At 40.2% G+C, this 27,268-nt stretch overlaps 6 protein-coding genes across 6 annotated transcripts; 1 reads left to right on the top strand and 5 right to left on the bottom strand.

Moving 5' to 3' along the window:
• On the bottom strand, window positions 3,559–13,226 carry LOC18775828. Its single transcript, XM_007210895.2, has 2 exons — window positions 13,167–13,226; window positions 3,559–4,378 (listed from the first exon to the last, which is right to left on the bottom strand). Exon 2 carries the CDS (start codon window positions 4,376–4,378, stop codon window positions 3,782–3,784), a length of 597 nt encoding a protein of 198 aa, XP_007210957.1. The 5' UTR covers window positions 13,167–13,226; the 3' UTR covers window positions 3,559–3,781.
• LOC18777956 lies at window positions 6,024–6,913 on the bottom strand. The gene has a single exon (XM_007210097.2). The coding sequence runs from the start codon at window positions 6,820–6,822 to the stop codon at window positions 6,241–6,243; it is 582 nt and encodes a 193-aa protein (XP_007210159.1). The 5' UTR covers window positions 6,823–6,913; the 3' UTR covers window positions 6,024–6,240.
• On the bottom strand, window positions 12,570–13,166 carry LOC18777592. Its single transcript, XM_007211086.1, has one exon. It carries the CDS (start codon window positions 13,164–13,166, stop codon window positions 12,570–12,572), a length of 597 nt encoding a protein of 198 aa, XP_007211148.1.
• Window positions 15,098–15,921, bottom strand: LOC18776926. Its single transcript, XM_007210721.2, has one exon. It carries the CDS (start codon window positions 15,831–15,833, stop codon window positions 15,252–15,254), a length of 582 nt encoding a protein of 193 aa, XP_007210783.1. The 5' UTR covers window positions 15,834–15,921; the 3' UTR covers window positions 15,098–15,251.
• On the bottom strand, window positions 21,709–22,415 carry LOC18775874. Its single transcript, XM_007210041.2, has one exon. The coding sequence runs from the start codon at window positions 22,353–22,355 to the stop codon at window positions 21,759–21,761; it is 597 nt and encodes a 198-aa protein (XP_007210103.2). The 5' UTR covers window positions 22,356–22,415; the 3' UTR covers window positions 21,709–21,758.
• LOC109949346 lies at window positions 25,316–26,231 on the top strand. Its single transcript, XM_020564754.1, has 2 exons — window positions 25,316–25,520; window positions 25,630–26,231. Exons 1-2 carry the CDS (start codon window positions 25,316–25,318, stop codon window positions 26,229–26,231), a joined length of 807 nt encoding a protein of 268 aa, XP_020420343.1.

The following is a 27,268-nucleotide window of genomic DNA, read 5'->3' as shown; positions in this document are numbered from 1 at the left end:
TGTACATGTGAACACGATTATTGAATCAAGGAATGCATCTTTCTTTGAAAATGTATTTCCTTACAAGGATGCACAAGAAAGAAATACACTTAAAAGAACCTATGATACTGTTAATAGCGATAGCCAAGAAAGTCATCAAGAAAATATAGACTGCAGAACCAGAACCAGAACCTGAACATGAACCCAAACGTAGTAAGAGAGCTAAGACAACCAAATCCTTTGGTCCTGAGTTTCTAACTTATATTGTTAGAAAATGAGCCTCAAACTTACAAAGAAGCCATGACTTCTCCTGAAGCTCCTTTATGGAAAGAGGCTATTAATGCCAAAGTTGAATCCGTCATGCAGAATCACACTTGGGAACTTGTGGATCTTCTTCCTAGAAATAAACCATTGGGTTATAAATGGATTTTTAAGAAGAAGATGAAAGTTGATGGATCAATTGACAAATATAAGGCAAGGCTTGTTGTCAAATGTTATAAGTAAAAAGAAGGATTGGATTACTTTGACACATATTCACCAGTTACGAGAATAACATCAATAAGAATGTTAATTGCAATTGCAGCATTGCATAATCATGAGATACATCAAATGGATGTGAAAACGACCTTTCTAAATGGTGATTTAGATGAGGAAATTTATATGGAACAACCTGAAGGGTTTATTGTTCCTGGACAAGAAAAGAAAGTCTGTAAGCTTGTTAATTCTTTTTACGAGTTAAAGCAAGCACCAAAACAATGGCATCTGAAATTTGACAATGCACTAATTTCAAATGGTTTCAAGATCAATGAGTGTGATAAATGTGTTTATATGAAAAGCACTCAAGATGGTTTTGTCATTATTTGCCTTTATGTTGATGATATGTTACTTATTGGTAGCAATATTGGGATGATTAAATCTACCAAGAAAATGTTGACCAATGATTTTAACATGAAAGATTTGGGAGTAGCATATGTGATTCTATGGATTAAAATTTCTAGAACATCTAATGGACTAGTTTTATCCCAATCACATTATATTGAGAAAATACCTGCGAAGTTTAGCAAGTATGATGCTAGTCTAGTAAGAACACCTTATGATCCAAGTCTTAATCTTGTGAAGAATATAGGTCATGGTGTATCACAAATAGAATATGCTCGTATCATTGGCAGTCTCATATATCTTACGAATTACACAAGGCTTGATATAGCTTACTCTATTAATAGATTAAGCAGATATACTAGTAATCCTAGAAGGGATCATTGGAAAGCTATAGTCAGAGTTCTAAGATATTTAAGATACACCAAAAATATTGGACTGCATTATACAAGATATCCAGCTGTACTTGAAGGATATAGTGATGCTAATTGGATATCTGATACTAAAGACTCCAATTCTACAAGTGGATATGTCTTTACAATTGGAGATGTGGCTATATCATGGAGATCTACTAAGCAAACTGTTATAGCTAGATCTACTATGGAATCTGAGTTCATAGCATTAGATAAAGCTGGTGAGGAAGCTGAATGGCTACGTAAGTTCTTAGAAGATATTCCATGTTGGCCAAAACATGTGTCTGCTATATGTATACATTGTGATAGTCAATCTACAATTGCAAGGGCACAAAACAATATGTACAACTGCAAGTCTCGACATATACGTCAAAGACACAACACTGTTAAGCAACTGCTCTCTAGTGGTATAATTACCATTGACTAGATAAAGTCAAAAGATAATTTGGCGGATCCTTTTACTAAAGGTTTGAACCGAGAGAAAGTTTATAGATCATCGAGGGGAATGGGGTTAAAGCCCATGTCAAATGAGTCGTCATAGTGGAAACCCAACCTAGTTGACGGGAGATCCCAAGATCTAGGTTCAAAAGGGATAACTAAATTATGATAACTCAAAAATAACACTGCGGAGATATATTCTCCTACCCATATCCTATGATGATACAATGTTGTATGAAATGTGTTTAGGTTAAGCTATGTTTTTAATGATTCCAATACCTTGATTATCCGAGTAAGATATAAGAGGATATTACCAATAAGAAGTCACCTATATGAGTGTGAAATGGGGCCGTTTCCATGAAAATTTTTAGGGCTAAATTTTCTAAAGCGCTTATGAAACCAGGAGTTGCTCAAGGCCAAAACGAGCACAACCGATCGAACCAAATATGTCTAGAAGGGTATTGTGTGAGTATTATTGTCTGGGTTTACACAAACGGCTGAACAGTTCAAGACATCACGTTCACTGATTAGCCAAGTGAATCTGATAGTACTTCACTATGGCAGGTTCAAAGCCAAAAACTACCTATCCAGATGCTATATTCTTCTAATAGGAACTCTCTCTAACTCTGCATTATCATTTGCATATTGTTGAAACTAATTTCCATTCATGTGGGGGATTGTGAGAAATTTAATATTATTTTATTTAATATTAATTTTCTATTTGAATGGAAATTAATAAAATCCATTGGGACATGACCCTTGGGTTAAAGACATCTTCAATTGGGGGGTGACAACTCTTCAAATCAAGGGATGCATTGTTTGCCTTTTCAGATTGGGATACCTTTTTGGAAAAGGTATTTCATCATCTATAAATAGAGCAATCATCCTACAGTTTTATTCATTCAATCAATTCTCTACATACATACTTTCATATATAGAGAGCATTAGAGTTTTCATAAAGAGAGGTTCTTGCATAATTTTGGTTCAAAGTTCCTTGTGAATTGCAGTGCTTCTTTCATAAGGAGGGGAGTTGTTGTATCCTGGGAGGCAAACGCTAGTGAACCATAAGCACCAGTGTGGGGCATAATTCGTCTTAAGGTCAGAGTGTCCAACACTTGCCTCGACTCAATTTAGGTTCTTTTAACCTAGGGTTTGATAGAGATCAAAGGGGGTTCTTCATTATAACCAAAGAGGTTCTTTCATACTAATGAATTTCTCGGGGATCACCAAGAGGACGTAGGCACAACGCTGAACCTCTATAAATTCTTGTGTTCTTTGTGTGCGTGTGTACTTCGTGGTTTCGTCTGTGCATTGTGGTTTCATGGCTTGGGTGTGATAGTTGCGTAGTCCATCAACGACTAGGTCTTGGAATGTTTCACACAACAAGAAGAAGACCACATGAGGAAGGAGGCGCATCTGCGACATCATCGTTTCCACTTTCATAAAGTCCAGTTGTTTTTGAACGCTTGGTTTTGATACTATGCTTTAGTTTTAGTGCAGCCCATGCCCCTCTTTAAAACAAAAAAGGAACGCTGCGTTTAACAAGCAGCAAAACCTTTTTATCTGCTCCATAAAAAAAAAATTAACCTTATTATTTTGAAAAGGGTTAATTAAATTTTTGGTCACTAGGGTTTGGCTCAAAATTAAATTTGGTCACCGTGATTCAATTTTCCCAAATTGGTCACTGTGTTTGCATTAGTTAACAAATCAAGTTCAATGTCTAACCCTATCAGTTTTATTAATTAAAAAAAAGAGTTAACTACATAAAAAATAGGATTAATTAACTACAAAAAAAAATAGGGTTAACTACAAAAAAATAAAAGTCCTCAGTAAATAATACAAGATAACGGAATCCACTCACAGAAGGAATATTACCATTGTATATTCAATGAAAAAATAAGAAGAAAAGAAGAAAAGGGGAGTGGTAAGGAAAACAAATACCATTATAACTCTATAACAAATCCAATCGCAAGACAGATACAAAGAATAAAAAGAATGAGAAGAGTCACAAATCAAGAACTAGCTAGTCGCAATCCAAATGCTGAAGATGCATCCCGGATGCTTAGCAACTCCGCTCATTTGCATTCTAAAGATTTGAGCGTCTTGGCTGCCACATCAAAAGCTATGGTGCAGTTCATGTTGGTAGCCTTCTTCTTCTTCATTATGAACATAATTGCAACTTTTCCATTCAATCTGCCTATGCTGTTGAGCGTCAACACCCCGCTGCCCAATTCGCTTCCAAGATTTGAACCAGTTATTGCACTTGAACTCAAACTCACCTCCACATTTCTTTTTATGGTCGAAAGCCATCCAACCTTGCCCTTTGCGATATCAATTACTCCCACAGTCGTGCCTTGGTATTGAAACGTGACATTGGCAGGATTGAACTTGTAGGAACCCCAGTTGGCTGAGTTCTTGATCCTGATTTGGGTTGTGAATTTCATGTCGAATGAAGGCGCTGCCGGGACAGATTCAAAGCTTTGGAAGTTGATGTTGCTGCCTAGCCTGAACTTGGGGGTCTTGACTTTCATCACAGTGAGACTCATCGTGGTGATAACTATGATCTGAAACACAACGAAAATAGTAATATATATGGCCATTTTGATTTTCTTCTGGCGTTTCAGCTCATCAGAGGATTGCAAAGATTCTGCATCATTTGTTTTCCAAGCCATGTTGATTTCTTTTAGTGGAAGGAAGGAAAGCTTCAACGAAAATAGTACTATTATTCTACTATACTTATTATATTTATATGTTTGCTGCGCGGCTGCGCCTACGGACACCTTTCAAAATGTGAAACTGACGAAGTCCAAGCTAGCATTGGACATAATAACTTCGTCTTGCAAGAAAGAAGCTCGAATATATTATTTATTATTGTTATAAGCGCCTCATGGGAATTAATCGACCCTCTCTAGAAGACTATAAGCCAAAGCCTCTAACGATGCGCGTTTGGTTACACAAACAACTAAATATAGGTATATCACGCTCAATTCATTTTACACTCTAGAGGCTAGACACCCAAACATCAAAAGAACATTTTCTAGTCCAAAGCTTTCCAGGAAATCAAAGAATGCTGGCTCCATTGGCACCAGCAAATGGAAATCCAAAAAGTGATGGAGAGTCTTTGCAATCCACTGATGAGCTAAAGCGCCAGAAGAGTCAATGCAGGCACTGCTACGTACCAAGTCCTGGCTGTGGGGCAAGTTGTTATTCCTGAATCCTATAGCAAGGCTGGAATGCGTTCCACCAAAAAGATTGATGTCACAGTGAGTTTGAATTCAAACGCATTGCCGAAGAGTTCCAATTCTGGCAGTGAGTTGAGGAATGGGGTCTTGATGCTAAGCAGCCAAGCTAAATTGACTGTAGAGGAGGAATTGATGTTCATCATGAAGAAGAGGAAGTCTTCCACAATGGGACTGCACCATAGCATTTGATTTGTTCACAAAGGTTGTCCAAACTTTACAATGGAAGTGGGCAGTGAGTGCCGGAGGGTCGCAATTCAGGCACTTTATAAGGACTGCAAATTTGGAAATTTAGCTATTGGCCACATGTTTAGTTTAATATGTGGCTTTGGGAGTGATCAAGACTAATTGGATCATTTTGTTATTTCATTATTCTTTGGTATATATTTTTCTTCTTTGTGGGAAACTTGGATTTGTTGTAGAACTATAATATTATTTTGGTTTTTAGTTACAAGGCCATTGTTGCTAACCCTGGCACCATCTAATAGTACCCCAGCTGATCACACTTCAATGGTCATCACATTCATTATATCCTTGTCTTCCTAGCACTGGCTCTTGCTTTGGTTATGTCTCCATTGCCCACTATGACACCCCCCATATGTGACATTAGCTGTGCTGGGATCAAACCAAAAATGCCCAAAATTCTTGTTCCTCATTGCAACTTCAACAACCAGGGTAATGTTGAAGAAGGGTTCATCTGAACCACAGTAGTCTAGGCTTCGGATTGCCACAGATCTCACCCTGACCGTAGGAGTTTCAGTTGGCATCGCGAATAATCCAAAAGCCAGTATGATTAAGGTATGGAACACAGCAAACGCAGCAATGTATGCATAACATTTCATGTAGGTACTAATATGGGGAACTTGTCAGGCTCCATCATGGCTGATGATCAATTGGGTATCAAAACTGGAGATTTCTTTGCAACATATAGAGTCAAGTAGTGAGGCCCCCTGGAGCATTTATTTGTTTTGCATGGTAGTGTAGCTGCAGCATTTGGGCAACTGTCATCATTTACAAATACGTATAACTTGAGGATTTACTTGCACCCACCATTAGAGAATTCGGGCACTTCGAAGAAGCAGACTATAAATAAGTAAATATCAAGGAATAGATCATCATGAAATAAATAACTACAGGGGAGTGGTAACGAAAACAAATACATCATTATAACTCTATAACAATTCCAATCGCCACACAGATACAAAGAATAAAAGAATAAGAAAAGTCACAAATCAAGAACTAGCTAGTCGCAATCCATATGCTGAAGATGACGCCTGGATGCTTAGCTACTCCGCTCATTTGCATTCTAAAGATTTGAGGGTCTTGGCTGCCACATCAAAAGCTATGGTGCAGTTCATGTTGGCGGCCTTCTTCTTCTTCATGATGAACATAATTGCAACCTTTCCGTTCAATCTTCCTACGCTGTTGAGCGTCAACACCCCGCTGCTCAATTCAGTTCCAAAGTTTGAACCAGTTATTCCACTTGAATTCAAACTCACCTCCGCATTTCTTTTTATGGTCGAAAGCCATCCAGCCTTGCCCTTTGCGATATCAATTACTGCCAGAGTCGCGCCTTGGTGTAGAAACGTGATATTGGCAGCATTGAACTTGTAGGAACCCCAGTTGGCTGAGTTCTTGATCTTGATTTGGGTTGTGAATTTCGTGTCGAATGACGGCGCTGCCGAGTCAGATACGAAGCTTTCGACATTGATGTTGCCTAGCCTGAACCTGGGGGTTTTCACTTTCATGACAGTGAGACTCATTGTGGTGATAACTATGATCTGAAACACAACGAAAATAGTAATATAGATGGCCAATTTGATTTTCTTCTGGCGTTTCAGCTCATCAGCGGAATGCAAAGATTCTGCATCACCCATGTTGATTTCTTTTAGTGGAAGGAAGGAAAGCTTCAAAAGAAAATGCTTTGTAAAATATGAAGTGATGAGGAAGTGTTTTGATTGTGAGAATGTGGGTGGGTGCTGTGTTGTATATATAGACAACTTGGTTAATGAGGAGGAATAATATCGAGAGTATAAACTTGCTGGAAATTGGAATCAAAACGCGCGAATAACTGGGTTGTAGTTTATTGACTTCTAGAGCCCTTCTTCTAGATGTTTGAGAACGTGACTTGAAACCCTATTATACTAGTATATAATCTGCTGCGCGTATTGACCCTTCGAAGATAATCAAAGTATAGAATAAAAGAAAGCTCCGAGGGCTTTAAAGACTTTACCTTCCACACAAACAAAGATCTGTATGTGTCTCATTACAAAGTCCAAGTTCCTCAAAGTTATTGACCCTTCCTAGAAGACTAGAAATCGAAACCTCTAACCATGCGCGTCTGGTTATATTTTGGCATTTCCAGGAAAAAAAAAACTAAACTTAAATGCCTGTCGGATAGTATTAATTTGTTCCGGAGAATACTGACTATTTATCCATAATCTTATATGGTGTTTGGTGTTGTTCCGAATAAATAGTTTGACTAAGTTATACTGTGTTTAGTGATGTTCCGGATAACATCATAGCAGACTATTTAGAAATATAAATAATCATGCATTACACAAGACTACATGTAAAATTAGAATAATACAACAATAAGTAGAATTCTACACATGACGGATGACTACAAAATACCATCATGCTTGCATATATAGAAATATATGTGGTTTAACTATTATAATTGTATTATGAATATTGATCTGCATATGTCTGTACTAGACATCAAAGTTTCCATGTACAACAAGAAGAAGGAGAAAGTAGCAGCAGAACAAAAGCATTGCAATCAAAAGAGCCGAGGCCACAAACTCGATACCTCTTGAACCATTTTCATGATTGATAAATTTTCTCTTTTCCTTTTCTTTTTAAAATTCACAATCTTAGTTATTACTTGATGGTTCAAATGCATTTCGTCAAATATGGGTAAGACTCTGTCAAAATTGATGTTAGAATTAACTTCAGAAAAATCTTTTTCTTTTTTTGAGATGAAACGTATACAAAAGCCTGGCAACAATTTAATCCGAAGTTTTATTGAAGTGGATTTGTACGAACCTGAATGTGGGATGTATGTAATCAACTAAACTACCAACACTAGCACAGTTGTTTGTTTTTGGATGAAAACTTGCACTACTCTGTTTAATACCAACAATCTAAATATTCCCACAACGTCGAATCACTATATCACATAGAAAGAAAACATTCGATTAAAAAAAATGTGAAAAAAGAAAAATTCATAACCTAATTTCCACAAAAATTTAATAAAAAATTTAAATATATAAAGAATAGAGAAGAAGCAAGAAGAAGCATATTGGAGAGAGTATGAAAAAGAGAGAGAGTGAGAGATGGATACCTTGAGAAGAGTGAAGAAAATAACATGTGGAGAAGATAGCAGAGAAGAACCCTAGGGAGAAGAAGATGACAAGAGCGTCTGATTTTTTTTTTCGTAGAACACATGTTCTTTTTTCCTAGCCGTATAATTAAGTGTGCATTATCTAAACCGGGGTGTGTGGGTTGTATTAGTTAGTCAAGTAAGGAGAGTATTAAAAGCCCAACCCGTATAAGATAGTCGGATAATTAAATAATACAAGTTGACACCAAAAACCTGACATAGACTATTTACTCTTATCCAAAGTCTAATACAGTGTACCAAACGAGCCCTGAATGTAGCGAGAAGCATAACTTATATATGGATTTTTTTTCCCTTTAGGCCCACAAAAGGAAAATTATGTGGCAGTCACACTTTATGGTGATGATTGGACCCAAAAGGAAGAAGGGCTCGCAGTCGAAACAAAATTGAGAGAGTGTATTCAATTGAGATTTTAAAAGACTATTTAAGGATATAAAAAAGTCTTCCGTATTTAAGCAAAATACAATGACTTGTAGGATTTTTTTTTAATGGATTTCTATAATTAAGATCTTTTTACTTACCCTCCTTTTGGATAAGGGAAAATAACTCAGAATTTTACTAAAAATTGGGAATTTAAGAGGAGAAATTGACAATTCCCTTGTTTGGCAACTTAAGCACGGAATTTATTAAATGACCCTCGGAAAAAATAGTGAAAATTAGGGCATCAAATTCCTAATTTTAATTTCCACCAAGATAGGTGTCATTTCACAATTTTCATAATGCCATTTACAAAATTTGACATACATAAATCCAAACATTGAAATCTTCAATTACCAGAAATTGAAATGATGGAAATATAAATTCTGTCATTTTAGAATTCTATGTAATTTTCAATTCCTCATCCAAATGGAGGATATTATAGATTTAAGGATTTCTGTCATAGGATTTATAAGGTACTTGAAAGATTCAACATGTTGGATTGAAAGCCCATGTTTACTCCTTTGGCAGAGCACTTTAGACTAAGTGCCTAAGAAAGTCCTTAGTAAGGTTTAGTATGCAAGCGCGGTAGGGTTTCTCATATACGCAATGGTTTGACATGCCTTGACTTAGCACAAGCTGTGAGTGTAATTTCAAGATACATGGCAAATCCGACCAAACAACATTGGAATGCGGTGAAGTGGATTTTTCGATATTTGAAGGGCACCAAAAAGCTTGGGATTCTGCTTGAAAGACAACAAAGAAAGACATGTGTGTCGGGTTATGTGGATTCAGATTATGCGGGAGACATAGAGAAGAGGAGATCCACAGCGAGGTATGTTTTCACTTGTAGTGAAGGACTGATTAGTTGGAGAGTGGTGCTACAATCAGTTACTGCTTTGTCTATTATCGAAGCTAAGTATATGGGGCTAACAGAGGCTTCTAAGGAAGCATTATGGCTAACAAGATTGGCTAAAGAGTTCGGGATAGCCCAAGACTTAGTGGTGATACAAAGTAACAGTCAAACTGCTATATGCTTAGTCAAGAATCAAGGGTTTCACGGAAGGTCTAAGCATATTGATGTACGGTACCACCGGATAAGGGATTAGGTGAATGATGGAGACATTGAAATAGAGACGATTCATAAGGATGAGAAAGCTTCGGATTGCTTGACCGAGCTAGTCACGACCGAGAAGTTCAGACATTATTTAAGCTTGCTCAATCTTGTTACATGCTAAAGATTGAGGTGGAGCTTTTGGTAATTACTAGAACGGTTTCCAAGAGGTTTGAAGAAGTTCTAGGGGGCACAAGGTGTTTAAGGCCCGCCAAGGTGGAGATTGTTGATGTTGTTTCATTTAAAGATGCAAAATGAGTGAAGGAAACAGACAGTCAAAAGAGCTGCAGTAGTTTTGACTGGGCTCTGCCACTCAAGCAGAAACTACAGGCGCTCTAGCAGCAGAGCGATACATCTCACCCAGACCCAAGCGCTTGAGTGCCTACTTGAGTGGCAGAACTCAGACTCGAGCAAACATAGGCGCTCGAGTAGAGCGAGTGGTGCTCGAGCGAGAGGCAAGAATCCAATGCGTATACCTGGTGAATCTGGACATATTTTCTCCTAGTTTTGGAGCCCTTTAAGTTTCCTATTCCTTGTATAATTGTACTAAAGCCCTATGAAATATAAATAGGTACTTTAGCGCTAGGTTATTGTAACGTTAGAAAGCTAAGGCATCAAATTGGGTTTGAGCCAAGGGTGAGAAAAAAGAGAGATAGGATTTGTTAGAGATCAAAGGGGGTTGTTAATTGTAACCAAAGGGGTTCTTTCATACTAGTGAATTTCTCGAGGATCACCATGAGGACGTAGGCACAACGCTAAACCTCTATAAATTATTGTGTTCTTTGTGTGTGTGTGTGTGTACTTTGTGGTTTCGTGTGTGCTTTATCTTTGCGTGGCTTGTGTATGATAATTGCGTAGTCCATCAACGACAAGGTCTTAAAATGTTTTGCACAACAAGAAGAAGACCACGCAAGGAAGGAGGCACATCTGCGACGTCATCGTTTCCACTTTCATAAAGTCCAATTGTTTTTGAACGCTTGGTTTTGATATTATCTATGCTTTAGTTTTAACGCAACCCATGCCCCTCTTTAAAAAAAAAAAAGGAACGCTGCATTTAACAAGCAGCAAAACCTTTTTCTTTGCTCCATAAAAGAAATTAACCTTATTATTTTAAATAGGGTTAATAATATTTTTGGTCACTGGGGTTTGGCTCAAAATCAAATTTGGTCACCATGATTCAATTTTCCCAATTTGGTCACTGTATTTGCATAAGTTAACAAATCAAGTCCAATGTCTAACCCTGTCGGTTTTATTAATTAAAAAATAGAGTTAACTACATAAAAAATAAGATTAACTACATAAAAATAGGGTTAACTAAAAATACATAAAAGTCATCAACAAACAATACATAATAACGGGTTGCTCTCTCGTTCATGCGAGGAGAGCCTTGACGGCTAGGGTTATGGTTTCTCCAGTTTTCTTTACTCATTTTGTGCCCCGTCTCTCTTAGTCTTCTCTAATTGCCTATTGTGGTTCTTCTTGGTGAATTGGATATGACTTTTTTTTTTGCTCATTTGTTCTCCGTGGGATGGCTGCGTTGGCTTCCTTTTGGCTTTCTAAGGAGCCAATCATTGGTGAGGGGTCTCCATCTTAACGTTGTGGAGATGGCCGCCGCCTCTTCTGCTCAAGGGAATGACAAGTATGCGGCACCAAGCAGGAATCAGAAGCGTGTGAAAACTAGTGTTGGGTATCTGATTGTTAGTGGCACGAATTTTTCTCGTAAGCATTGTTTTTGTATCGAGGATGTTGTTGACAAGGCGAAGGAGACCAACCTCGAGGGGTCTCCAAGATCTCCCTAATAATTCTCCTATGGAACGTTCGTGGGCTTGGCAACCATTGAACGTTCCTACTATGAAGATCTTTCTTCAGAATTTTCTTCAAGCTAAGAGGCCAATCTTGGTCTCCCTTGCTTGTCAGCTGGGGTTCTGGATCAAGAAAATTGGAGGTGGCGGTTGGTGTTTGGCTGGATTTGTTATGATGCTCATAATACGTTCTTGACTCTGTACGAAGAGCTATGATGCTTTCTTTAGATCATAGAAGGCTTTCTTTGACAGTATCTGCGTAGTGATGGGATGTGTTCTAATGGCTTTGTGGTTGGGTGATTGGCTGGATCTATTCTGATACCTATAGTACGTTTTTGACTCTGTACGAAGAACTACGATGCTTTTTCTAGATTATAGGAGGACTTCTTTGCCAATACCTACGAAGTGATGGGATGTTGTTTTAAGGGCTTTGTGGTTGGGGTTTAGGTTTGTTTGTTTCATATAAGTTGTTTGACTCTTCCATTTAGTCAATAGCATGGGTGGAACACTTTCCTACCCCAGGATTTTGTTTCTCTGGGAAGGTTTTAACAAGGTAGCTGTTAACATGCTAGTTCTTACAATGTAATGTTCCTTTCGGTTGAATGAAATACCATCTTTTCTAAATAAAAAATAACACATAATAACGGAATCCACTCACAGAAGGAATATTACCATTGTATATTCAATGAAAAAATAAGAAGAAGAGAAAAAAAAAAAAAAAAAAAAAAAAGGGAGTGGTAGGGAAAACAAATACCATTATAACTCTATAACAAATCCAATCGCAAGACAGATACAAAGAATAAAAAGAATGAGAAGAGTCACAAATCAAGAACTAGCTAGTCGCAATCCAAATGCTGAAGATGCATCCCGGATGCTTAGCTACTCCGCTCATTTGCATTCTAAAGATTTGAGCATCTTGGCTGCCACATCAAAAGCTATGGTGCAGTTCATGTTGGTAGCCTTCTTCTTCTTCATTATGAACATAATTGCAACTTTTCCATTCAATCTGCCCACGCTGTTGAGCGTCAACACCCCGCTGCTCAATTCGCTTCCAAGATTTGAACCAGTTATTGCACTTGAACTCAAACTCACCTCCACATTTCTTTTTATGGTCGAAAGCCATCCAACCTTGCCCTTTGCGATATCAATTACTCCCACAGTCGCGCCTTGGTATTGAAACGTGACATTGGCAGAATTGAACTTGTAGGAACCCCAGTTGGCTGAGTTCTTGATCCTGATTTGGGTTGTGAATTTCATGTCGAATGAAGGCGTTTTCGGGACAGATTCAAAGCTTTGGACGTTGATGTTGCCGCCTAGCCTGAACTTGGGGGTCTTGACTTTCATCACAGTGAGACTCATTGCGGTGATAACTATGATCTGAAACACAACGAAAATAGTAATATATATGGCCATTTTGATTTTCTTCTGGCGTTTCAGCTCGTCAGAGGATTGCAAAGATTCTGCATCATTTGTTTTCCAAGCCATGTTGATTTCTTTTAGTGGAAGGAAGGAAAGCTTCAAAAGAAAATGCTCTGCTTTTTCTCTGTTTCGATCTGTAAAATATGAACTGATGAGTAATGGCATCAATGGTGAGTGCTGTGTGGTATTTATAGACAATTTGGTCAATGAGTTAATTGCAGGAATAATATCGACGGTGTAAACTTGCTGGAAATTGGAATCAAAACGAGCAAATAATTAATTGGGTTGTAGTTTATTGACTAGTAGAACCATTACTATTATTCTACTATACTTATTATATTTATATGTTTGCTGCGCGGCTGCGCCTACGGACACCTTTCAAAATGTGAAACTGACGAAGTCCAAGCTAGCATTGGACATAATAACTTCGTCTTGCAAGAAAGAAGCTCGAATATATTATTTATTATTGTTATAAGCGCCTCATGGGAATTAATCGACCCTCTCTAGAAGACTATAAGCCAAAGCCTCTAACGATGCGCGTTTGGTTACACAAACAACTAAATATAGGTATATCACGCTCAATTCATTTTACACTCTAGAGGCTAGACACCCAAACATCAAAAGAACATTTTCTAGTCCAAAGCTTTCCAGTAAATCAAAGAATGCTGGCTCCATTGGCACCAGCAAATGGAAATCCAAAAAGTGATGGAGAGTCTTTGCAATCCACTGATGAGCTAAAGCGCCAGAAGAGTCAATGCAGGCACTGCTACGTACCAAGTCCTGGCTGTGGGGCAAGTTGTTATTCCTGAATCCTATAGCAAGGCTGGAATGCGTTCCACCAAAAAGATTGATGTCACAGTGAGTTTGAATTCAAACGCATTGCCGAAGAGTTCCAATTCTGGCAGTGAGTGGAGGAATGGGGTCTTGATGCTAAGCAGCCAAGCTAAATTGACTGTAGAGGTGGAATTGATGTTCATCATGAAGAAGAGGAAGTCTTCCACAATGGGACTGCACCATAGCATTTGATTTGTTCACAAAGGTTGTCCAAACTTTACAATGGAAGTGGGCAGTGAGTGCCGGAGGGTCGCAATTCAGGCACTTTATAAGGACTGCAAATTTGGAAATTTAGCTATTGGCCACATGTTTAGTTTAATATGTGGCTTTGGGAGTGATCAAGACTAATTGGATCATTTTGTTATTTCATTATTCTTTGGTATATATTTTTCTTCTTTGTGGGAAACTTGGATTTGTTGTAGAACTATAATATTATTTTGGTTTTTAGTTACAAGGCCATTGTTGTTATTTTAACTTAAGCTCATTGCTAACCCTGGCACCATCTAATAGTACCCCAGCTGATCACACTTCAATGGTCATCACATTCATTATATCCTTGTCTTCCTAGCACTGGCTCTTGCTTTGGTTATGTCTCCATTGCCCACTATGACACCCCCCATATGTGACATTAGCTGTGCTGGGATCAAACCAAAAATGCCCAAAATTCTTGTTCCTCATTGCAACTTCAACAACCAGGGTAATGTTGAAGAAGGGTTCATCTGAACCACAGTAGTCTAGGCTTCGGATTGCCACAGATCTCACCCTGACCGTAGGAGTTTCAGTTGGCATCGCGAATAATCCAAAAGCCAGTATGATTAAGGTATGGAACACAGCAAACGCAGCAATGTATGCATAACATTTCATGTAGGTACTAATATGGGGAACTTGTCGGGCTCCATCATGGCTGATGATCAATTGGGTATCAAAACTGGAGATTTCTTTGCAACATATAGAGTCAAGTAGTGAGGCCCCCTGGAGCATTTATTTGTTTTGCATGGTAGTGTAGCTGCAGCATTTGGGCAACTGTCATCATTTACAAATACGTATAACTTGAGGATTTACTTGCACCCACCATTAGAGAATTCGGGCACTTCGAAGAAGCAGACTATAAATAAGTAAATATCAAGGAATAGATCATCATGAAATAAATAACTACAGGGAAGTGGTAACGAAAACAAATACATCATTATAACTCTATAACAATTCCAATCGCCACACAGATACAAAGAATAAAAGAATAAGAAAAGTCACAAATCAAGAACTAGCTAGTCGCAATCCATATGCTGAAGATGACGCCTGGATGCTTAGCTACTCCGCTCATTTGCATTCTAAAGATTTGAGGGTCTTGGCTGCCACATCAAAAGCTATGGTGCAGTTCATGTTGGCGGCCTTCTTCTTCTTCATGATGAACATAATTGCAACCTTTCCGTTCAATCTTCCTACGCTGTTGAGCGTCAACACCCCGCTGCTCAATTCAGTTCCAAAGTTTGAACCAGTTATTCCACTTGAATTCAAACTCACCTCCGCATTTCTTTTTATGGTCGAAAGCCATCCAGCCTTGCCCTTTGCGATATCAATTACTGCCAGAGTCGCGCCTTGGTGTAGAAACGTGATATTGGCAGCATTGAACTTGTAGGAACCCCAGTTGGCTGAGTTCTTGATCTTGATTTGGGTTGTGAATTTCGTGTCGAATGAAGGCGCTGCCGAGTCAGATACGAAGCTTTCGACATTGATGTTGCCTAGCCTGAACCTGGGGGTTTTCACTTTCATGACAGTGAGACTCATTGTGGTGATAACTATGATCTGAAACACAACGAAAATAGTAATATAGATGGCCAATTTGATTTTCTTCTGGCGTTTCAGCTCATCAGCGGAATGCAAAGATTCTGCATCACCCATGTTGATTTCTTTTAGTGGAAGGAAGGAAAGCTTCAAAAGAAAATGCTTTGTAAAATATGAAGTGATGAGGAAGTGTTTTGATTGTGAGAATGTGGGTGGGTGCTGTGTTGTATATATAGACAACTTGGTTAATGAGGAGGAATAATATCGAGAGTATAAACTTGCTGGAAATTGGAATCAAAACGCGCGAATAACTGGGTTGTAGTTTATTGACTTCTAGAGCCCTTCTTCTAGATGTTTGAGAACGTGACTTGAAACCCTATTATACTAGTATATAATCTGCTGCGCGTATTGACCCTTCGAAGATAATCAAAGTATAGAATAAAAGAAAGCTCCGAGGGCTTTAAAGACTTTACCTTCCACACAAACAAAGATCTGTATGTGTCTCATTACAAAGTCCAAGTTCCTCAAAGTTATTGACCCTTCCTAGAAGACTAGAAATCGAAACCTCTAACCATGCGCGTCTGGTTATATTTTGGCATTTCAAGGAAAAAAAAAAAACTAAACTTAAATGCCTGTCGGATAGTATTAATTTGTTCCGGAGAATACTGACTATTTATCCATAATCTTATATGGTGTTTGGTGTTGTTCCGAATAAATAGTTTGACTAAGTTATACTGTGTTTAGTGATGTTCCGGATAACATCATATCAGACTATTTTTTTTATTAAAAAAAAATCTTTGATAATTTTAATAGAAATTGAGATTCAAATGGCACGAATTTTTTTTAGTAAGATTCATATGCGAACCATGATATGCGAGAACCACAATCTAATAATAAAGTATGCCACAATCTTTCTTTCATCCATATCTAGGCATAATATAAAGGAAATTTTTTTAGTAAAAGTAATATAAATAACCATGCATTAATTTTAGCAATATAAATAATCATGCATTACACACGACTACATGTAAAATTAGAATAATACAACAATAAGTAGAATTCTACACATGACAGAAGACTACAAAATATCATCATGCTTGCATATACAGAAATATATGTGGTTTAACTATTATAATTGTATTATGAATATTGATCTGCATATGTCTGTACTGGACATCAAAGTTTCCATCTACAACAAGAAGAAGGAGAAAGTAGCAGCAGAACAGAAGCATTGCAATCAAAAGAGCCAAGGCCGCAAACTCGATACCTCTTGAACCATTTTCATGATTGATAAGTTTTCTCTTTTCCTTTTCTTTTTACAATTCACAATCTTAGTTATTACTTGATGGTTCAAATGCATTTCGTCAAATATGGTTAAGACTTTGTCAAAATTGATGTTAGAATTAACTTCAGAAAAATCTTTTTCTTTTTTTGAGACGAAACTTATAGAAAAGCCTGGCAACAATTTAATCCGAAGTTTTATTGAAGTGGATTTGTACGAACCTGAATGAGGGATGTATGATTCAACTAAACTACCAATACTAGCACAGTTGTTTGTTTTTGGACGAAAACTTGCACTACTCTGTTTAATACCAACAATCTAAATATTCACACAACGTCGAATCACTATATCACATAGAAAGAAACATTCGATTAAAAAAAATGTCAAAAAGAAAATTCATAAACTAATTTCCACAAAAATTTAATTAAAAAATTTAAATATATAAAGAATAGAGAAGAAGCAAGAAGAAGCATATTGGAGAGAGTATGAAAAAGAGAGAGAGTGAGAGATGGATACCTTGAGAAGAGTGAAGAAAATAACATGTGGAGAAGATAGCAGAGAAGAACCCTAGGGAGAAGAAGATGACAAGAGCGTCTGATTTTTTTTTTCGTAGAACACATGTTCTTTTTTCCTAGCCGTATAATTAAGTGTGCATTATCTAAACCGGGGTGTGTGGGTTGTATTAGTTAGTCAAGTAAGGAGAGTATTAAAAGCCCAACCCGTATAAAATTGTCGGGTAATTAAATAATACAAGTTAACACCAAAACACCTGACATAGACTATTTACTCCTATCCAAAGTTTAATACGGTGTACCAAACGAGCCCTAAATATAGCGAGAAGCATAACTTATACCTGGATTTTTTTTCCCTTTGGGCCCATAAAAGGAAAATGACGTGGCAGTCACACATTATGGTGATGATTGGGCCCAAAAGGAAGAAGGGCTCACAGTCGAAACAAAATTAAGAGAGTGTATTCAATTGGGATTTTAAAAGACTATTTAAAGATATAAAAAAGTCTTCCGTATTTAAGCAGAATACAATGACTTATAGGATTTTTTTAATGGATTTCTATAATTAAGATCTTTTTACTTACCCTCCGTTTGGATAAGGAAAAATAACTCAGAATTTAACTAAAAATTAGGAATTTAAGAGGAGAAATTGACAATTCCCTTGTTTGGCAACTTAAGCACCGAATTTATTAAATGACACTCGGAAAAAATAGTGGAAATTAGGGCATCAAATTCCTAAGTTTAATTTCCACAAAGATAAGTGTCATTTCACAATTTCCATAATGCCATTTACATAATTTAGATTTCCATCATTTTAGAATTCTATGTAATTTTCAATTCCTTCATCCAAATGGAGGATTATAGATTTTAAAGATTTCTATCATAGGATTTATAAGGTACTTGAAAGATTCAACATGTTGGATTGAAAGCCCATGTTTACTCCTTTGGCAGAGCACTTTAGACTAAGTGCCTAAGAAAGTCCTTCTAGTGACAAAGAGAAGGTTGAAATGAGTAAGGTTCAGTATGCAAGTGCGGTAGGGTTTCTCATATACGCAATAGTTTGCACATGCCTTGACTTAGCTCAAGCTGTGAGTGTAGTTTCAAGACACATGGCAAATCTGGCCAAACAACATTGGAATGCGATGAAGTGGATTTTTCGATATTTGAAGGGCACCAAGAAGCTTGGGATTTTGTTTGAAAGACAACAAAGAAAGACATGTGTGTCGGGTTATGTGGATTCAAATTATGCGGGAGACATAGAGAAGAGGAGATCCACAACGAGGTATGTTTTCACTTGTGGTGGAGGACTGATTAGTTAGAGAGTGGTGCTACAATCAGTTACTGCTTTGTCTACTATTGAAGCTGAGTATATGGGGCTAACAAAGGCTTCTAAGGAAGCATTATTGCTAACAAGATTGGCTAAAGAGTTCGAGATAGCCCAAGACTTGGTGGTGATACAAAGTAACAGTCAAACTGCTATATGCTTAGTCAAGAATCAAGTGTTTCACGGAAGGTCTAAGAATATTGATGTACGGTACCACCGGATAAGGGATTAGGTGAACGATGGAGACATTGAAATAGAGACGATTCATAAGGATGAGAAAGCTTCGGATTGCTTGACCGAGCTAGTCACGACCGAGAAGTTCAGACATTATTTGAGCTTGCTCAATCTTGTTACATGCTAAAGATTGAGGTGGAGCTCTTGGGAATTACTAGAACGGTTTCCAAGAGGTTTGAAGATTTTTTAGGGGTCAATAATTTTCACAAGGTGTTTAAGGCTCTCCAAGGTGAAGATTGTTGATGTTGTTTCATTTAAAGATGCAGAATGAGTGAAGGAAACAGACAGTCAAAAGAGCTGCAGTCGTTTTGACTGGGCTGTGCCGCTCAAGTAGAAACTACAGGCGCTCTAGCAGCAGAGCGATACATCTCACCCAGACCCAAGTGCTTGAGTGCCTACTTGAGTGGCAGAATTCAGACTCGAGCAAACATAGGCGCTCGAGTAGAGCGAGTGGTGCTCGAGCGAGAGGCAAGAATCCAATGCGTATACCTGGTGAATCTGGACATATTTTCTCCTAGTTTTGGAGCCCTTTAAGTTTCCTATTCCTTGTATAATTGTACTAAAGCCCTATGAAATATAAATAGGTACTTTAGCGCTAGGTTATTGTAACGTTAGAAAGCTAAGGCATCAAATTGGGTTTGAGCCAAGGGTGAGAAAAAAGAGAGCTAGGATTTGTTAGAGATCAAAGGGGGTTGTTAATTGTAACCAAAGGGGTTCTTTCATACTAGTGAATTTCTCGAGGATCACCATGAGGACGTAGGCACAACGCTAAACCTCTATAAATTATTGTGTTCTTTGTGTGTGTGTGTGTGTACTTTGTGGTTTCGTGTGTGCTTTATCTTTGCGTGGCTTGTGTATGATAATTGCGTAGTCCATCAACGACAAGGTCTTAAAATGTTTTGCACAACAAGAAGAAGACCACGCAAGGAAGGAGGCACATCTGCGACGTCATCGTTTCCACTTTCATAAAGTCCAATTGTTTTTGAACGCTTGGTTTTGATATTATCTATGCTTTAGTTTTAACGCAACCCATGCCCCTCTTTAAAAAAAAAAAAGGAACGCTGCATTTAACAAGCAGCAAAACCTTTTTCTTTGCTCCATAAAAGAAATTAACCTTATTATTTTAAATAGGGTTAATAATATTTTTGGTCACTGGGGTTTGGCTCAAAATCAAATTTGGTCACCATGATTCAATTTTCCCAATTTGGTCACTGTATTTGCATAAGTTAACAAATCAAGTCCAATGTCTAACCCTGTCGGTTTTATTAATTAAAAAATAGAGTTAACTACATAAAAAATAAGATTAACTACATAAAAATAGGGTTAACTAAAAATACATAAAAGTCATCAACAAACAATACATAATAACGGGTTGCTCTCTCGTTCATGCGAGGAGAGCCTTGACGGCTAGGGTTATGGTTTCTCCAGTTTTCTTTACTCATTTTGTGCCCCGTCTCTCTTAGTCTTCTCTAATTGCCTATTGTGGTTCTTCTTGGTGAATTGGATATGACTTTTTTTTTTGCTCATTTGTTCTCCGTGGGATGGCTGCGTTGACTTCCTTTTTGGGTTCCTAAGGAGCCAATCGTTGGTGAGGGATCTCCATCTTAACGTTGTGGAGATCTCCACCGCCTCTTCTGCTCAAGGGAATGACAAGTATGCGGCACCAAGCAGGAATCAGAAGCGTGTGAAAACTAGTGTTGGGTATCTGATTGTTAGTGGCACGAATTTTTCTCGTAAGCATTGTTTTTGTATCGTGGATTTTATTGACAAGGCAAAGGAGACCAACCTCGAGGGGTCTCCAAGATTTCCCTAATAATTCTCCTATGGAACGTTTGTGGGCTTGGCAACCGTTGAACGTTCCTACTATGAAGATCTTTCTTGGGAATTTTCTTCAAGCTAAGAGGCCAATCTTGGCCTCCCTTGCTTGTCAGCTGGGGTTCTGGATCAAGAAAATTGGAGGTGGCGGTTTGTATTTGGCAGGATTTGTTATGATGCTCACAATACGTTCTTGACTCTGTACGAAGAACTATGATGTTTTCTTTAGATCATAGGAGGCTTTCTTTGATAGTATCTACGTAGTGATGTGATGTGTTCTAATGGCTTTGCGGTTGGGTGATTGGCTGGATCTATTCTGATACCCATAGTACATTTTTGACTCTGTACGAAAAACTATGATGCTTTTTCGAGATCATAGGAGGACTTCTTTGATAGTACCTACGAAGTGATGGGATGTTGTTTTAAGGGTTTTGTGGTTGGGGTTTAGGTTTGTTTGTTTTGTATAAGTTGTTTGACTCTTCTATTTAGTCAATAGCATGGGTGGTACTCTTTCCTACCCCGGGATTTTGTTTATCTGGGAAGGTTTTAACGATGCAGCCGTTAACATGCTAGTTCTTACAATGTAATGTTCCTTTCCATTGAATGAAATACCATCTTTTCTCAACAAAAAAAATAATAATACATAATAACGGAATCCACTCACAGAAGGAATATTACCATTGTATATTCAATGAAAAAATAAGAAGAAGAGAAGAAACGGGGAGTGGTACGGAAAACAAATACCATTATAACTCTATAACAAATCCAATCGCAAGACAGATACAAAGAATAAAAAGAATAAGAAGAGTCACAAATCAAGAACTAGCTAGTCGCAATCCAGATGCTGAAGATGCATCCTGGATGCTTAGCTACTCCGCTCATTTGCATTCTAAAGATTTGAGCGTCTTGGCTGCCACATCAAAAGCTATGGTGCAGTTCATGTTGGTAGCCTTCTTCTTCTTCATTATGAACATAATTGCAACTTTTCCATTCAATCTGCCTACGCTGTTGAGCGTCAACACCCCGCTGCTCAATTCGCTTCCAAGATTTGAAAAAGTTATTGCACTTGAACTCAAACTCACCTCCACATCTCTTTTTATGGTCGAAAGCCATCCAACCTTGCCCTTTGCGATATCAATTACTCCCACAGTCGCCCCTTGGTATTGAAACGTGACATTGGCAGCATTGAACTTGTAGGAACCCCAGTTGGCTGAGTTCTTGATCCTGATTTGGGTTGTGAATTTCATGTCGAATGAAGGCGTTGCCGGGACAGATTCAAAGCTTTGGAAGTTGATGTTGCTGCCTAGCCTGAACTTGGGGGTCTTGACTTTCATCACAGTGAGACTCATCGTGGTGATAACTATGATCTGAAACACAACGAAAATAGTAATATATATGGCCATTTTGATTTTCTTCTGGCGTTTCAGCTCATCAGAGGATTGCAAAGATTCTGCATCATTTGTTTTCCAAGCCATGTTGATTTCTTTTAGTGGAAGGAAGGAAAGCTTCAAAAGAAAATGCTCTGCTTTTTCTCTGTTTCGTTCTGTAAAATATGAACTGTTGAGTAATAGCATCAATGGTGAGTGCTGTGGGGTATTTATAGACAATTTGGTCAATGAGTTAATTGCATGAATAATATCTACGGTGTAAACTTACTGGAAATTGGAATCAAAACGCACAAATAATTAATTGGGTTGTAGTTTATTGACTTCCAGAACCATTACTATTGTGGGAACCTAATTAAATCAAAACCCTAGGTCAAATAATTCCTTTCATTTGGGAATTATTTGACCTAATTGGGAATTATTCAATTTAATTGGGAATTACCCAATTAAATAGAATATTACCTAATCGGGTCGAGAATTAATTCTATTCCTACCCCAATTCCCAATTAAATGAGGAGTTACCTATTTAAGTTAGGAATTGATTTGATACCTACCCCAATTAGGCATTTGATTTACCTTAATGAATCAAATCCCTAATTAATCAAATCAATTCCAAATCGGGGAGGAATAATTCCTTTCCATCTGCGGAATTATTCCTCTGAAACCTTAGCATCCGAAACTACTATAAAAGCATAGCCACACACAATGGTTGAGGTACGTCTAAATTCCTACTGAAACTCTGCATAAATTATTTCTCAAAAACCCTAGCCACCTCCTCTCTTTCCCTCTCTCACACAAGGCTCCGGCCACCACATACTGCTCCGGCCACTCGGTTTTCCTTGAAATACCCTACCTAACTTAGGCATCGGAGGGCATTTGGCCAACACCCCCCGGGTGTGGTCCTTTTACTCCGATTTATTTTGCAGGGAGAAAGAGAGGCGGAGAAGACGAAGGAATCTTGGACGAATATTCTCCCGTAAGATTATTTGCACAAACAAATTGGTGCTTTCATTGAGAGCACGAGATATATTCAAAGCGTGCTCTAAATCCATCTTTCACACATTTTTTCGGACAACCATGGTTGATACAAGACGTACGAAGAGTAACGCCACCACGATGGACCCATCTCATGGTTTCGTGGTGGAAACCTCAATGCAACCGCACGGAATCGTGGCTGCCAACGCCTTGCAGTCGTCCTCCAGTGCTTTGCAGCCGCATTCAGCTGCTGGAATTGCAGAACAGCCACCACATGACCCCGGGACCTCCACAGCCTTGCAGTTGCCAGCGCTGATTACAGGAGCTGCTCTGCCTCGCTGTCTTGCCGTCGTAGCACAGCAGCAGCCACACCACTCAACTACCGGATTTGCTGCTCAGCCCCATGGCTACTCCGACGTCATCCCCGTCTTGGAGCAGATCCATTCTCTCCCTCCTCTGCGATCACACTCGACATATGCACCTGTGTACGCGTCTAATGGAGCCCTAGCCCATTTGCCGTTGGGCCCGATGCACAGCACTCTACTTGACCCGCGCAGTCAGGTGGACCTTAACTCACGGGTCGATCAACTCACACAGAAGGTCGATGATCAAAACAACCTGATTGACCAGCTACTTAGGTAGATCAACTTGAATCAAGGCCCTAACCTTGAACCCCGTGACGAGGAGATGAGGGCACACCAGCATGTCGGCAAGCAGTTCGAGAGGTCCCAGAGACAAGGGCAAACCGGCGGAGGAGAGATCGAGATCGAGCAGATGAGACGCAGACAGTCGCGAGCCGTACTCTGAGCCGTTCGAGGCTAGGACCAAGAACCAATGTGCTCGACAGGCTAGGCCCGCAGTCTAATGTCCACGCCCGCTTGGGCCCACAAGGAGCTCGAGTTCTTGAGCAGTCGCGTGACGAGCGCAACGACCGACGCCCACCAACCCGCTCGAGGGCCAACACGCGGCGACAAGCTGTAGAGGAATCCTCACAAGCTCAATCTCCTAATCTGCCCCACGGGCAGGGCACCCAAGGGGATTGACCCTTGGGAACCGAGGAAGAAGTTAGCCAGTCACGCTCGAGACACCAAAGACGTCGACCTGAACAACCCTCCTTGCGGGCAGAAGATGATGATCGACGCCCACCAACCTGCTCTATGACCAACACGCGGCGACAAGATGTAGAGGAATCCTCACAAGCTCAATCTCCTAATCTGCCCCACGGGCAGAACACTCAAGGGGATCGACCCTTGGGGACCGAGGAAGAAGTTAGCCGGTCGCGCTCGAGGCACCGAAGATGCCGGCCCGAGACTCCAGTCCTGCGAGCAGAGGACGTCGAGAAGCTAGTAAATGACCGACTCCAAGCTCTCCAACTTAAAGGAAGAACGGAGGAGGCCCTGCATAAGGAAATTGATCGAGTTGACTGCTCGCCCTTTACCGACAAAGTGGAACGAGCTCCTCCACCGAAGCGGTTCACAACGCCATCCATCACTCCATTCAAAGAGGACTCTGACCCTGAGAGCCATTTGAGGCACTTCAAGAGCGCCATGATCCTGTACAAGGCAGACGATGCCCTGATGTGCAAAGTGCTCGCGATGACCCTGCGAGGAGCAGCTCAAGACTGGTTCCACACTCTACCGTCTGCGTCGATAGGAAACTTTAAGGAGTTGGCCTTCATCTTCACAAAGGATGAAAAGGCCTATAACATCATAGGATGCAATGACCAAGTTGCATCCTCAGCTTGCAAGAAGGGCTTGCCAACCGAGCACGAGCTATACCGGGAACTGGCCATAACACCAAGTCAAACCTTGGCAGAAGTGTTCGCGACGGCAGAACGCTACGCACTTTGGGACGATGATTGAATCGCCGCAAAGAAAGCCAGCAAGCAAGTTGATCACTCGACGAAGCAGGCAAGCCAAAAGAGCAACCAGTTCGAGCAAAAAGCCCGAGATAAGGGCAGATCGCGGCCCAGAGAGGGAAGCTCAGAAATAGGGACCTTCACTGAGTTCGCTATCCCAATTCATCAGATCCTGGCTCAAGTGAAGGACAAGCCATGGGTGAGGAGACCGCCACCCATGAAAGGAGACCCCTCTAAGAGGGACACCAGTAAATACTGCGCATTCCACGGGGAGCACGGTCATTACACCAACAATTGCAATGCTTGGAAAAGGCATATTGAGGAGCTGGTCAGAGAAGGTCTTTGCACAGAATTCGTCGCAAAGAAGGCCATCCAACAAATCGAGGATCGTGATGCGGCAGCCAAGGAACCTCCCCAAAAAGGTCATTCGAATCAACACCATTCTAGCTGACTCTCAAGAGTCCAGGCTGACCACCAAGGAGCACAAAAGGAAGATCGCGTAGGCGACTTATGTCTCCCAAGTCACAACAGGAGTACCAGTTATCGTGGATACACCCATCATTGGTTTCCAGAAGAAAGACTTGATCGGGCTTGACCTACCGCATAATGACGCCCTAGTCATCTGCATTCAGATTAAACAAGCTGTGATCGAGCGAGTTCATGTGGATGAGGGCAGCGCAGCCAACATCCTGCAACTATCTGTCATCCAACAGATGGGATTGGAGCCCAAGATTAGCAAACTCGCCAGGTCGCTCACTGGCTTCAATGGGGCCACATCAATCACTGTTGGACTGGTCGACCTTGACGTCCACTCACCCCCAGTAGTCTGCTCGCAAACCTTCATGGTCATCGACGAGATCTCCCCGTACAACGGAATCTTGGGCCGACCGTGGATCAGCAAGATCGAGGCCATCACATCTGCTCTACACCAGAGGATTCGCTACCCCATCCCTGGAGGCGGAATCGGGCAGATCAATAGTGACCAAGCCATGGCAAGAAGATGCACAGCTCACGGACTCAAGAAGAGCAAGCAGTTGCAGTTCACACCAATAATGCAAGCTGCCAACAAGGCACGAAGCGCTCCCAGCAGACAAGCAAGCTCGAATGAGAAGGGAGCTGTTACCCCACAATAGCAATTAATGAGCCATGATCAAGGCGAGGGAATCCGCCCGGAAGACTCCCCTGAAAAGGGTTGGAAGTCTGAGGATGACGTTGAGTTAGTACCCCCTGATCTTGGCCAGCCAGACAAAGAAGCGCAGATCGGCTCGCGCCAGAATCCAAACAAGAAGGATCAAGGTGAGGGAACCCCCCCGGAAGACTCCCCTGAAAAGGGTTGGAAGTCTGAGGATGACGTTGAGTTAGTACCCCCGATCTTGGCCAGCCAGACAAAGAAGCGCAGATCGGCTCGCGCCAGAATCCAAACAAGAAGGATCAAGGCGAGGGAATCCGCCCGGAAGACTCCCTGAAAAGGGTTGGAAGTCTGATGATGACGTTGAGTTAGTACCCCTTGATCTTGGCCAGCCAGACAAAGAAGCGCAGATCGGCTCGCGCCAGAATCCAAACAAGAAGGATCGAGATGAGGGAATCCGCCAGGAAGGCTCCCTTGAAGAAGGTTGGAAGCCTGAGGAAGACGTTGAGTTAGTACCCCTCAATCCTAACCAACTAGATAAGAAAGCGCGGATCGGCTCGCACCTAAGCCCAGACGAGAAGGTGGAGCTTACCACCTTCCTCCAAAACAACAAAGACATGTTCGCGTGATGACCATCTGACATGCCCGGCATCGACCCAAACATCATCTGCCACCGCCTCCATGTCAACCCTGCCAGCAAGCCCCTGACAGTGTCCGACTCGGCCGTCAGCTCAGCTCTCATCCGAGAAGAACTTGGGGCCCAACATCCGATATTCTATACGTTAAAAGCTCTCCTCGATGCAGAGACTCGCTACCCAAAAATTGGAGAAGCTCATTTCGCAGCTTTCTCGCAGAAACGAGGCAAGTGTCAAAGAAGATGAAGCCAAACTGGGAAGGCCCCTACATGATCAGCCAATCTGGGGGCAGAGGAAGTTACACCCTCGACACTCTAGAAGGGAAGGAAATTCCAAGACAATGGAATGCCCACCACCTTCGGAGATACTATCCATGAAGCTCTTCGCTTACCAGCTCGACTCCTAG

This window comes from Prunus persica, chromosome G5, assembly GCF_000346465.2.
Source record: "Prunus persica cultivar Lovell chromosome G5, Prunus_persica_NCBIv2, whole genome shotgun sequence".
Lineage (NCBI taxonomy): Eukaryota > Viridiplantae > Streptophyta > Magnoliopsida > Rosales > Rosaceae > Prunus > Prunus persica.
This window is presented reverse-complemented; position numbering and strand designations above follow the sequence as displayed.

Excerpts from the sequence above, each read along its gene's own strand:
- LOC18775828 (XM_007210895.2), bottom strand. The coding sequence starts at position 4,378 with ATGGCTTGGAAAACAAATGATGCAGAATCTTTGCAATCCTCTGATGAG.
- LOC18777956 (XM_007210097.2), bottom strand. The coding sequence starts at position 6,822 with ATGGGTGATGCAGAATCTTTGCATTCCGCTGATGAGCTGAAACGCCAG.
- LOC18777592 (XM_007211086.1), bottom strand. The coding sequence starts at position 13,166 with ATGGCTTGGAAAACAAATGATGCAGAATCTTTGCAATCCTCTGACGAG.
- LOC18776926 (XM_007210721.2), bottom strand. The coding sequence starts at position 15,833 with ATGGGTGATGCAGAATCTTTGCATTCCGCTGATGAGCTGAAACGCCAG.
- LOC18775874 (XM_007210041.2), bottom strand. The coding sequence starts at position 22,355 with ATGGCTTGGAAAACAAATGATGCAGAATCTTTGCAATCCTCTGATGAG.
- LOC109949346 (XM_020564754.1), top strand. The coding sequence starts at position 25,316 with ATGAAAGGAGACCCCTCTAAGAGGGACACCAGTAAATACTGCGCATTC. Across the intron at positions 25,521-25,629 it reads CAAGGAACCTCCCCAAAAAG|GAGTACCAGTTATCGTGGAT; the intron begins GTCATTCGAATC and ends AAGTCACAACAG.